At 48.3% G+C, this 12,588-nt stretch overlaps 2 protein-coding genes across 2 annotated transcripts in view; one reads left to right on the top strand and one right to left on the bottom strand.

Moving 5' to 3' along the window:
- The window catches only part of CACNA2D4 (calcium voltage-gated channel auxiliary subunit alpha2delta 4), a gene marked incomplete at both ends in the record, with an annotated part of 120,540 nt that overhangs the window by 69,479 nt on the left and 38,473 nt on the right, over window positions 1–12,588 (top strand). The gene's annotated exons all lie outside the window — the stretch shown is intronic.
- On the bottom strand, window positions 4,841–11,403 carry LRTM2 (leucine rich repeats and transmembrane domains 2; the record flags this gene model as incomplete). Its single annotated transcript, XM_084206133.1, has 3 exons — window positions 4,841–5,295; window positions 6,816–7,406; window positions 11,337–11,403. The coding sequence occupies 3 exons, from the start codon at window positions 11,401–11,403 to the stop codon at window positions 4,841–4,843; spliced, it is 1,113 nt and encodes a 370-aa protein (XP_084062259.1).

Genomic DNA, 12,588 nt, shown 5'->3' with positions numbered 1-12,588 from the left:
CTATTAAACAATAATGGTGATTCTCCTGCAGCACATACCTTTTTAGCAGAACAGATGCCTCAGCTGTGAGCGGATTAAGCTGGGTTCTGCTCCCAGTTTCTCTCTAAAGATCAGACTGAGCCCAGCAGGGTGACAGAGTACAGCAGTGAGAGCAGGGTGGCACAAGGGTTTGCTCACGGTGGGGTTTAACATCCTGCGTGGTTCCACATGCGTCAGGATGAGCTTATTCTTACAGCAAGGGAATGTGATGAATTGTGTATGCTTAGCACTGAAAGTGGCCAAGTGGGGAATTTAAACTTCTTAGCTGTGTGTGATAGACCTAGCCAGGGAACAGCTGGTGGAGAGACTCTTTTAGCTCAAGGGGTAGCAGCTTGTGTACTTGGGGGTGCAATAGGATTAGATAGCAATTTCCATCCATTTCGAAATAACCTTCTCAAGAGGGTCAGGAAGCTGGAGATGTAGGAACCCATAGCTCCCTGTTTGTTACATTATGTTCTAATTAAAAAAAAAAAAAAAAGCTTTTGGAATCAAATTTGACCTGAATATAACTCCATTGGTTCCTGCATTCTTACACTAGGGATTAATTTGGCCCTTTCTACTTTTATGTAATGAGCTGATTGCCACAGTATCTTATCCTTGTTATACAATCACCCTTGTCTGGCTGTGTCCCTGGAGCATTCTGTGTGTGTGTTTCTAGATCTAGGGTCTCACCTTCACTGACTGTGTGTTTAGTCCTAGAGCCTCACCCTGACTTACACTGATGTGTGTCTGTGCACACTCACTCCAGCTTCAAACAGTGTGTACAGACAAGAATATATCTGTGGGAGTTGAGGGGCTTTCTCCTTTGGCTGGCTGTGTCCCTGTGGTGTTTGCTTCTGCAGGGGATAGGGAAAGAGTGAATGGTATTATCAGAGATCTCATTTAAACAAGAAGGAGCATAGGAAAATACATTCTTTATTATTATTCTGTAACAACAAGCCAGAAATATAATATACCTTTAAAAATTTTCTGTCTCATGCCAAAGAAACCTCCATTCAATCATTTTAGAAAATCTTGTCGCTCTCCCTCAAACAGTAACAAAAAAGAAAAAGGAATTACAAGTGCCATCTGTTCCCTGCAAGGGATGTGCCTACTTGCCCCACAGGTGGATGTGTGGAGAAGGGGAGTGGGGGAGCAGGAGGAGGGGTGTTCCTGGTGGCCCTGCCAGCCCAACATCACCCTGGCATGTGTTGGACCTGCCAGCCCCAGAAGACCCTTTCCTGAGGCACCTGCATGTGTCACTGGAGCAGCTGCCTGCAGCAGAGGGTGCCTCCAGGGGGATTCCCCCCATGGCCAGCCACACCTGCAGGGACAACCGGAGCTGCTGTCCCCACACACCAGAGGAACCCCTTGGCTGGGCACACAAGGAGCACTGGGTCTCATTCTGTATCCAGCATCCCACAGAGCTTTGTTTCTGCCTGCTGAGGATGCTGTGCTCTCTGCAGCGCCTGTGGGCAGTGCAGCAGCTCAGTCACACCAGGGCAGCCTGATTTCCAGGTGTGCTGGGGAACAGAGAAAGAGCCTGTTTGCAAACAGTGCCATGAAGAGGGCACTTCCCAGTGAGCCCAGTTACTCTGCTCTGCATGCAAAAGGACAGGTCCTCATCCTGCCAAACAGAGTATTTGCTTTCCAGAGGGACTCCTCATAGCCAGCCTTCGTGTTTCCCAGCAACACTCAGTTCTCCCCTTTCCTGTCTTCTTCTTTCCTGGGTGGGTTGCTAAACATAGCAGTCCCTTGTCTAGGGTTGAGATAAATCCAGACTTTCTGCTGTATAAATTAAAACAAAAAAAGGAAAGGATGGGCAAGGTCATCACCAGCCCCACAACACAGGATATAGAAAATATTATTAGCAACAAAGAAAAATTGGTCAGGGCAGGGGGAAGTCACAGGGAAGGTGCAGGGAAAGGAGGATTTCACACTCTCAACCCCTGCATTGTCCCCTACCTTCTTCCCATTCATTTCACCTCTAGACTATTCCCTTAAAAACAGTCTCTCCAGTCTCACACGCACACACACACACGCGCGCACACAAACACACGCACGCACACACACACATATATATCACATTTTTTTGTGCAATATGTCACCGTTATTTGATGCAAGTAAAATATAGATCTATAAATATACCGCTCTGACTCAAGTCCCATTTCAAGTATGATTGAGGAGTCCAGTATGGTAAAGGGAGAGGTTCCCCTGAGAGGGAGGTTGGGGAGAGGTTTGGATCCAGCAGGCAGAGTCTGGTCCTGGCTTGCTGGGAATGTGGAACAGCAATAACACACATACGGAGTCTGCAGTGCACCAGTTCTGCCCTTCAGAGCAGGCTACACTTGGAGCAGATGGGATGGTTGGAGTGGCTGTACAGTGCATGAGGGAAGAGTCCTTCCTCCTCACATTTCACCAGCCCCCCTCCTTTGCTTCCTCTTCCCCACAGTGTGCTGGAAGCAGGGGGAAAGTGTGTGCTCACACTGGTGGGCGGGCTGACTGCTTCTCCCAGTTCTTCTTCCGTGGCAGCCTGGTCTTCTGCTTCCCTGAAGAACATCCTCCTCTGCCCCCATCCTCTGTTTTAGCCCCATGCTAAAACAGTCCAGAGCACCCTGTCTCCTTGGCTCTGGAGACCCTGGGTAGACCAGGAGGGATTTTGCCACTCCAGGCTTTGATTAATGATGTTGTGTGCCCACGGGTCAGTACAGCCACCTCTCTGGGACCAGAAGGAGTGAGGAGCCAGTGTGCATTGCTTCCACAGGGATCCAGTCACAGCGAGCAGGAGGGCTGTGAGATGTCCGACAGCACTGGGATTCAGATGGAGCAGGTGGAAGAGGTGATGTGCCCTGGCAGGGTGCACCTGCAGAGCATGCAGGGCTCTGAACACAGGTTGCTAGTGAAACACCCTGCAAGGCTGGGCTGGCTGCCAGCTTGTTTCCTGATGGCAGGGATCACACCATCCACAGGCACAGTGGATGCACGACCTCCGGTGTCATCTTCCTCGCCCAGGAATACCCACTGTGACGGGTTAGAGCAGGTTACCATGGCAATGTGCGCTCTCCCCTGGAGACAGCATTTTATCCCACTTCCAGTGATACAAAATGAGTCCTTATGTTGAGTTCCTTTCATTTTTTTTTTCCCCCTCACTTTTTTTTTTTTCTCTGTCAGGTCAGAATGAGCTAAGACTAATAGGAGGCACTGCAGTCTGAGGGCTTTAAAATCTGGTTGGGGAAATCACCCTATGTGACAGTGGCAGTGTGCACGGCTGTGTGTGGGCATACTCAGGTGCAGCTGTGGGTGTCATTGGACACCCCAGTGATGGTGAAGGGTGCATGTGGGCTCTGCTGCCTTCTGTGCTGGACCCTTCCTGAGCTCTCCCACTGTGCTCCAGGTTCCAGCCTTCATCTCAAGACCCTCCATAACTCTGCCCACTCTTTTTGGTCACCCCGGCTGCATCACCCTGTTCCACACACCGTGCTGGCCCCTGTGCCAGCCATGTCAGCTCCTGGGTTGACTATGTGTGACTTCTTCCCCTGACACCTTCCCCTAGGCTCACACTACTCAGCATGGCTTACGCTCCTGGTAAGCCACCTCCTCCTCCAGTCTTTCCTGATGACCCACTTCTGATCTGCCAATCAAACATTTCTAAATGGAGGCTTCATATCCTTACTCTCTCCATTTATTTGAGAAGACATAAAATAGATAAGAACACACCTTCTTTTTTTTTTTTTTTATGCTGTGTACTTATTTCTACAGACTGGTGCTGTAATCTCAACTTTGCCTCTCTCCATCCTCTTCTGCCAGTTCCCACTGGCTCTGCACTATGGCTGAGATGTTTTTGTTACTCCTCAGTGGCATGTGCATGTTTTTTGTCTGAAGCAGAAGGTGATACACACTACTGTGATCAGGTTAAGGTAAAGTGGCTGGATGTATCCATGGCTGCATGCAGAGGGCAGGTCAGCATGGGCATGAGTGATAGCTCTGCATGTGCAGGTGGGATGCCTGGAACTGGGACTGGCTCTGTGTGTGCATGTTGGGATCAGAATGAGTCAGTGTGTGTGTGTGTGTGTGTGTGTGTGTGTGTGTGTGTGTGTGTGTGTACAGGAGGATGACTGTGCTGTGCACCTGCAGCAGATGATGTGTGTGTCAGCTCAAAGGTTTAGACTTGACCAGGAGCAAAAAGAGGGACACTGTGCTCCCTGGCAGTGTGTTAGGGTGATACAGATATCTTTCCACCTCTAAAAGTGAGAAGAGAAATCTACCACTGACTGTTGCCCTGCCATAGGGACCTTGCCTCCCTCCTGGTGTAATCTTGGCAGCACTGATTTGTAGGGTAGGCAGCAGCTTCGTGTCACACAACAGCAGTGACCTAACAGTGAGGCATGGACACTTCTGGTGTCCTGCTCCCCATATAAGGCTTCACACAGCTGCTCTCTTTGTACAGAACTCTTGACAGGACACAGGAGGACTCAGGACTGAAGCTGAGAGGATGACACAGGGTCCCAGAAGGTGCCAGCTGCCTTTGCAGCAGGCATGTGAGGGAAGCTCTGTGCAAGGGCATGAGGCACAGCAAGCACTCGAGGTCTGACTCTACTTTATTTGTCTGGGAGGGCCCAAGGGTGAAAGGGCACAAAATGGGCCTGGGGCAGAGGAAAAGAAATTGAGCCAGGTGCCCTGACCCCCCAGAAGCATGTTGTACTACTTGGGTGAGTGGAGCAATAGCACAGTCTGTCTGGGAAGATGTATTTTAGGAGGACCCCATGCTTGACTGCTCTCAGGTACCTTTTTTCATCGCTGTCCCTTCCTTCCTAGAACAGTTTCACGCCACAGAAGAGATTTGTTTTTGTTCTTCATGTTCACCTTCTGTGTCACCCATGAGTGGCTGCCTCTTCTTCAGCTCCCTGTGGTACTTGGCCATGAGGGAGGCATAGATGCAGCCATAGGCAGCTGCCACCACCATCATGATGCAAACGATGCCACAAACCACCCCTGCAATGATCACAGTGCCAATCGCCCGGCGCACGCTCACAGGCCTGTACCGCTGTTTCTGAGGGCATCCCACACTGGGCTCCACTTCTGTTTCTGGGCCTGATTTAGATTTGGAAGGAGCAGGGCTTCCTTTAGTGCAAGGTGGGCCAGTATTGTCCAGCACTGTAGAGCTGTTCTCGTCATCCAGCTGGGAGCAGTAGTTGAACATCTCCATGGGCACCATCCGCATGTCCTTTCCTTTCAGCTCCTTGGGCAGGGTGCAGGCCAGCTGGTCGATTTTCCCACCTGTTCCAATAGAGATAACAGGAGTCAATCACAGCTCCATGCCCATACAGAGGCAGCAGGGTTAGATCCTCAGCTGGGGTGAGTTCATGGGCCTCCATTCACACCTGCTAAAGTATTTTCCCTGCAGAAGCTTCAACCATGTCAGCTGGCCAGTATGCCTCTGCCTAGGTTGGGTTTGACATTAGAGCTCCTGCTGCATATCTGAATAGGCCAAGACATGAAAGCCCTCTGAAACCATTTAAGTCAGCCTCATACTGTTTAGTGAGTTATGTAAGTCTCAGAAGAACCACTTTAGAAAAAGAGAAATTAAAGCAAAAATGTAGGACCAGGCTGTACCTTCTCAAAAAAACAACAGATACACATCCCATCTTCTGACAACTAATCCATCTCTGTGAAAATAATGACAGATGTTGAAACAAATGCTTGAGTGAGTTTGTGCAATTTCCTTGAAAGGGTGGAAAAAAAAAACAAAGTTATGTCTGCATGCTTTCCACTGACTTTGTGATATGATAGTCAAGAAAAAAGAACAAATCCAAAAAAAAAGTGCAAAGTGGCACTCGTATGCTTGTTTGATTCTGCTCACACAAATGCATATTTCAGACTGCAGTGTAGCCATAGGCAGAGATAATCTCCTTGCAGCATGGCTGTGATCAGCAGGGATGTGACAGCTGACTGTTGCTATCCGCATGATTTGAGACCCTTTCCTACTCGTTGGCTCCAGAAACTGAAGGTCAGGCCTTCAATCCTCACTCCTGTAAAATGTGCCATCTTTCTTTGAGTTGCAGCTCCTGAAAGCATGTCATCCCATCAGCATTCCTGATAAGTGACATGTACCTTTCTAGTCTTCTGTATTTCAATGAAAATCTGGAAATGCAAACTTGTCAAAAACTGCTCCATTTGAAATGATGATTTCATAGCCAGTCTGATTTGGGGCCTGGCTTGTTAATTTGAGCTGTAGGTTGGTTTCTCCAATATGAGTTTCAGTGTTTTTCCTAACTGTCACTGTTTCCTAAGGTTCTTTTTTTTGGCAGCAAACCTGATGCTTTAAGCCAAATCTGACTTCTAATTCTCTCATCTTAAGAAAGAGAATGGGATGGTTTTTTCCAAGTGTGAAAAGCATTTCTTCTCTTTAGGCAGAAAGAGTAAGGTGAATTCATAATCCTAAAATTTTAATTTTACTTGAGGAAAGTTCTTTCTTCTCTCAAGATTAAAAAAATCCCAGGTTATAGTTCAGATTAGAAACAAAACAATGAAATAGGAGATCTAGGGCTGCTGGGAACTTCACAGAGTAGCAGTGCTGCTATATGAAGGTGCACTAAATTGTAGCAAGGTCCTCGTGCTCTCTGGCTGACACCTGTCCATCAGGTCAGCCTGACCGCCAGTTGTATCTGTTCCTGCCTTTTGTATCTGCTCCTGCCAGTTGCATCTGCTCCTGTTTCTTGCCTGCCTGCCTTTTGCTTGCTTTTCCTGGAAGACCAGCGCTCCTCCACCTGCCTCCCCTCCCGTACGCGAGCACCTACCTCGGTAGGAGAACCACTCCATCCAGTGCTTGAAGTCTCGGAGGTTGCAGTCGCATTCCCAGGGGTTATCCCCAACCTGGAGATGCTGCAGGCTGGTCAGAGGCTCAAAGGTCACCCTGTCCAGGCTCTGCAGGCGATTGGACCTGAGGGAGAGGGAGCGGAGAGCAGGCAGGTCGTCAAAGATGCCTGAAGGGATCTGGGCCAAGCCGTTGATGGAGAGATCCAGCTGGCGCAGCAGGGCCGTGTGCTGGAGCAGGTCCTTGTCCAAGGCCCGGATGCTGTTGTTCCTCAGCTGGAGCTCTGTGAGGTTCCCCAGGTCACTGAAGATGTTCTGTGGGAGCTGGTCCAAGAAGTTGTTGGATAGATCCAACCTCTGTAGAGCAGAGAGGTTGGAAAACACTGCTCCTGGCAGGATGCTGAGTTTGTTGTTGAGAAAGAGGAAGGTCCTGGTGTTTGTGGGGATGTCTGAGGGAATGGAAGAGAGGCCCAAGCCACTACAGTCCACTTCCAGGTTGCCACTGTTGCACTTGCAGGAGGAAGGACAAGCAAAGAAGGACTCAGCAGCACATAGTGAGAGCCAGCAGCCAAGCACTGGAAGGTGAAAAGCAGGGAAGGAAGAGGGCATGGATTAGATCAGTGCTTTCCCAAACTCACCCACCGCCGACTACAACACAACCCTCACAGCAGTGCTCTTCGCTGCAATGCCCTGCAGTGTAATGAGTTTCCTCACAGCTACATTCCTTTACCCCTGGCCTGCATCCTGACAGCATGACTTTCCCCTTAGCCTGTTTTTTTCAGAACAAGCAAGTAAATATCCTTCCAGTTTCACGACAAAGTCAGAACAGTGCATCCCAGCGGACTTTGCCAAGAGATACTGGAACACTGGTGCTTGTCAGAGGATAATGGAGCAGAGAGTAGTGGGAGGTGTCACCTCTGACAAAGGACAGCTCTTTCTAAACAGTCAGGGTACAGACAGGAGGGACCAGGTATATTTAAGAAGTTCCAATTTTTCACAAACAGATATGTTATTAAAAAGCTTTTAAGAAAAATGAAAATAACCTACATTTCAGGTGTTCTCCTGCAGTTTGAATCCTAATATTTGTGATTGATAAGACTCAGACCTAACACTCTAAATCAGGGTATCGTTTGCTTACCATATTCACAGTGTGTCATATGGGCCTTGTGTCCACTTTTTAATGAATTACATTACATTACAAATGACAAAGGGATGACCAAGACAACTGCTAAAAGGTAACAAGGAGTCCCTAAATCACTGCACACCTGGTACTTGCCATTGCTCTCAAAACAGTTTATGAGTCCCAGAGCAACAGCCCCAAAAGTATCTCTGAGTGGCCAGTGACCCCCCCACAACTAGAGGTGGTGACTGGGTACAGATCCAGCAATTGTTCTTATTGAGAGCTTTGGACACACTCTGGACTACAGTCAAATCACGGGGCAAACCCCGAATCATGGTCACCCACTGGGCAGACAACAGACATGCAGAGAACAGTTTAAACCACATCTGACCAAAATGGACCACAACAATGGAATGAGGAAAAGAGATGTACATTGGTAACTGACAAAAGCAGTGTCAGGAAAAGGGTTAACACAGGCACACCCTTTCTCCTACACTATCTCAAGGTTGGACAAATCACAAATCAGCATTTTTTAGAGCTGCTGTGGATTCCAGACATGGCTCCAGATCCTGCCAGTGGCACCAAGGCACTAGTTACCAACCTTCCCTGGGAGCCAGTGACTTTTCAAACTCTCATTTTTGTGACAAAAAAACATTATCAGCAAGAAAGAAAGCTTTGTGCCTCTTGTCATTAGAGGAGTGGGAGTTATGTTTAAGCAGACTATGTAAAACATTTGCATCCTTCATCTTAGTTCCTTTTGTGGAATTGAGATCGCACAATGAATTCCACTATTCTTCAATGTGGGAAGCAAATTCAGCTCCCTCGCAGTTTTTAAGGTGACAAGTTTGAGCATTTGACTAAAACTGAAGCAGGTTTGTCTGTACATCATGCCTGTCCTCTCCCTTTCTCACTTTTCTTCAGAGAAGGCAGTCACTTGGGTTGGTAGAGTCTTTTTAAGGGTGAATGGTAGCTAAAGGGGATGCATTGATTGTCTTGCCTTCCTGAACAGGCAGTCAGGTTCTTCTGTCCTGTTCCTTCAAGGAACCAACAAGCAGATGTTTTACTTCTTAATCCTAAAGGAATTGTGGAAAGACTACCACAAGAGAGGGAGCCAAAGGAGATTGATGCTATGGAGAAGCTTGGCCTGGAGCAGCTTTGCAGTCAGCCATGCTCTTCTTCTTCTCCTCTTCTTCTCTTCTTCTCTTCTTCTCTTCTTCTCTTCTTCTCTTCTTCTCTTCTTCTCTTCTTCTCTTCTTCTCTTCCCTTGTGTCACTCTCTAGAGTTTAATCTGACCCCCAGCCCATTTTTTATAGTGACTTTGGTTCTGTCAGCATTGTGCCTTCATACTCCAACCCTGTCATCCTGCAGAGGGCAAGTTTTGTGTTCCTGGTGATCCTTGTGAGAATTGGCAGATTTGTGGACAGGTAGTCTAAGAAGAACTATCCCATTTGAATCCTAAGCTATATGACTTTATTAAGGACCAAGGGATAAATGCTCAGAGATAATATATCATTTCTTTCCTATTTCATCTGTCTTTCTCAATTCTTCAATAATTTTTTACTATCCTACAGCTGAGATCTCAGGTGTACATCAGCCCAGGCCATGCCAATAAATGTGCTCTTTTAAGGAGAATTATGGATCCTTATGGTGAAATGTAAGACAGATCTTTACCCAGACCACCTCTGTGCTTTCTTGTCATGCAGAGGCTGAAGCCTATAGCAGAAATTGCCATGAAAGTAGATCATAGCCAATGGGCTGGTGCAGTACAGGTACTGACTGGCTGGCTGATATTTAATTCTGTTCAGAGTATGTCACACTCTGGTTGTAGGGAGGGAATTAAAAGAATGGGAGCCAGAGTGGGGAAGGGAAAGAGCAATGAGTCATTCAAGTGACCCCGTCTTTTCCTGGACGCTTAACAAAAGCCCAGTATTAATAATAGATTGGCAGCTGTGATGATGAGATAACAGCTGCTTTGTACACCAAGAAAGGCAAGAGCAGCCCATGTGTAATGCTATCCAGGTGGCATTCTGCTCAGTGCTTATCTCTCAGAGTGCCTGGCCGCCTGCGGCACCGACTGGGTGGCTGTGGGGTTCCACCAGTGTGTATGCTGGCAGTGGCTGGCAGGAACAGCCTCAGGCAGCTGGCTGTGGTTATGTTCAGGAAGTGGATTTATGCCAGGCTTCTGCAGCCATGTAGGATATGCCAAAAATGTCTTGTTGTTACCCATATATTGCTGTATGCTTTTGGAAATATTTTACTAAAATCATACAGAAAAGAGATCTCGTTTTCATTTCACATCCATGAGGATGTGAGCTGAGGCCAGGGAATTCATTGCGTTGGTTAAGATGCAGCTCTACAGGAAAGAGAGGCAGGGAAGCAATAGACAAAACTTGAAGCTGTCTTCCAGCCCGACAGAAGGATGGATAATAAATGTTTTTGTGTTTAGGGAAGATCAAGTTACTTTGTGGGGTGTTTGGTGACTCTAGTAGGTGGCAGAAAGATGATCCAGGTATATCACATTAAGTCAAGACTCAGTAGCATTCATGATAAATAATTTAGACAGTCTAGTCTGCGAGGATGGATTACAAAGATGTTTGTTTTCTGGAGAAGGAAGTAATTCCCCCAGCTTTTTACAGCTGCAGCTCCAAATGTGAGCAGGAGGACTGGAACAAGGGAACTACAGACCTACTTGGTGCCTGGGCATGCAGTAGTGAGGGACACTCTCCAAGGGTGCCCTTTACTCTGCTGTGGTCCCCTGACACTTCTCTGAGATGCAGATAAATTCCCAAAGCCCCACATCACCCTAGCAGTGCCTGCTCTGCACTCAGGGGTACTGCAGCAGCTGCCCCAGCCCACTGGGAATATGCACAGGCTGAACGTTTACAATTTAATTTGAATTAGAGCTTCTTTATTTACTCCTTGATTTTCACTACATGTGGCAGTGCCCAGTAGGAGAATTCTGCCTTCACATCCTGCATTTCCCTCTAAAATCTGTTCTGACTTTTGCTGTGAAGAGCTTTGCTCAGCAGCCTGTGTAAAACCCCAAACACAGAGAGGAGCCTGCAGCTCATAGGATACTGATTTGAGAAATGTTCAGGGTGGATCTTTGTGCAATGGTGTCTGCCGTGCTGTTTCTCACCTGCCAGGCCCACTGGAATTCAGAAGCAATCATCACTTGCTGTCCCACTTTAAGCCCATCTTCAGCTTTAGAATATCACTCTCCCTCCCAGCTAGCCTGGCCTCTAAAGGAATCAGGAATTAGTTCAAACATCTCCATTCTTAGCTGTCCCTCTCCCCTGTTCTTAACCCTCATGTGACCTATTTTCTTCCCATTCCCTTGACAAACAGGAATATTGTAGTTGGTACCTGAGCGGGCATTACTTACGACAAGCCTCCTGCCACCTCATGAGGAACCTGCTCCTCCACCGGTGGCCAGCACTTGCAGGCAGCATCGTGCTCTTCTCCAGCCTGTCTTCACATCCAACAGCCAGCCTGGCCCACGGCCCCACAGGGAGAAGGAATGACCTTGTAGCCTGCCTGCCAGGTCCTGCAGAGGGAAAGCAGAGCTGAGCAGATGAGATTCACTTCCCTAAGTGCAGCATATAGGGCTGAGCTCGGAGCTGTCCTTTCCCCTCCCCAATTAGTGTTTTGCCTCTGAGGCATCACTTCTGTTTTGGAGGAGAAATGGAGGGTGTTTCAGGAGGCGCAGTGTGTTGAAGGCGCAACATTAATTCATTTTGAACCTCACAGTGCAGAAATAAAACCTGATTCACCTAAGTGCCAGAGAGAAGTTTGTGCTTGAATAGCCTGCTATGGTAGCTACATTAGCTTCATGCTCAAGGTTAACCTGATGAATTGCTAAGGTGACCCTGCCAGGGCAGCAGACTCCGGCTCATTCCTGTCGCCTCCACGCAGGCTGGTGCCACCTGTGCATCCTCTGCCTGACGCACGGCTCAGGCTCGCTGAGATCTGGGCACCAGCGGCTGCCAAGCTGCTTCTCTCCCCGCTCCTCCTCCCCCCACTCCACCACACCCGTCCCCCCCACCCCCCCCCCCCGTGCCGTATTCCCTACCAGCACTTCCTGTCTGTTTTAAGGTAAAATGGATGTGGTGGCTAGAGCAGCACAGCTTCAGCTTGGGGATTTCCCACTGCAGCAACTGCAGGAGCTGAAGAGCGAGCGAGCCTCGGAGGAGAGGGATAAGGAAGGACCTGAGGCGGGGGAGACTGAGTGGGAGTGTTGAAAAGAGAGGAATTGCATCTTAATTAGTAGAAGGAAAAATCCTCAGTCTAATTAGAAACCCAAAGACCATAAAACTCTCCCCTGACAGTAAGTGACTGACAACAGGTTTCAACTTCCCTCCCGCTTCCCTTTTGGATACAAGGAGGCAGGAAAAATGAAAACACCACAAATCCTTCTGTCCCCCTGTACTCTCTGACGTGCCACCCACGGTCACAGCAGCAGATAGATGGACACATTTCAACCAGAGTACAGAAATAAGCCATCCTCCATCCCCTCTGAGGGGCTCTGACAACATCCACGGTGGCTGTTTTAGCTGGGTGCTGCACTGCCACCAGGACACTATCCCCACACATGTGCCAGGTGCCTACCCTCCCCCAGGCTCCCAGACTGATTTATT

This window comes from Fringilla coelebs (genome assembly GCF_963513975.1).
Source record: "Fringilla coelebs genome assembly, chromosome: 5".
Taxonomy (NCBI): domain Eukaryota; kingdom Metazoa; phylum Chordata; class Aves; order Passeriformes; family Fringillidae; genus Fringilla; species Fringilla coelebs.
The sequence above is the reverse complement of the archived record's forward strand: the minus strand, read 5'-3'. Positions and strand labels throughout refer to the sequence as shown.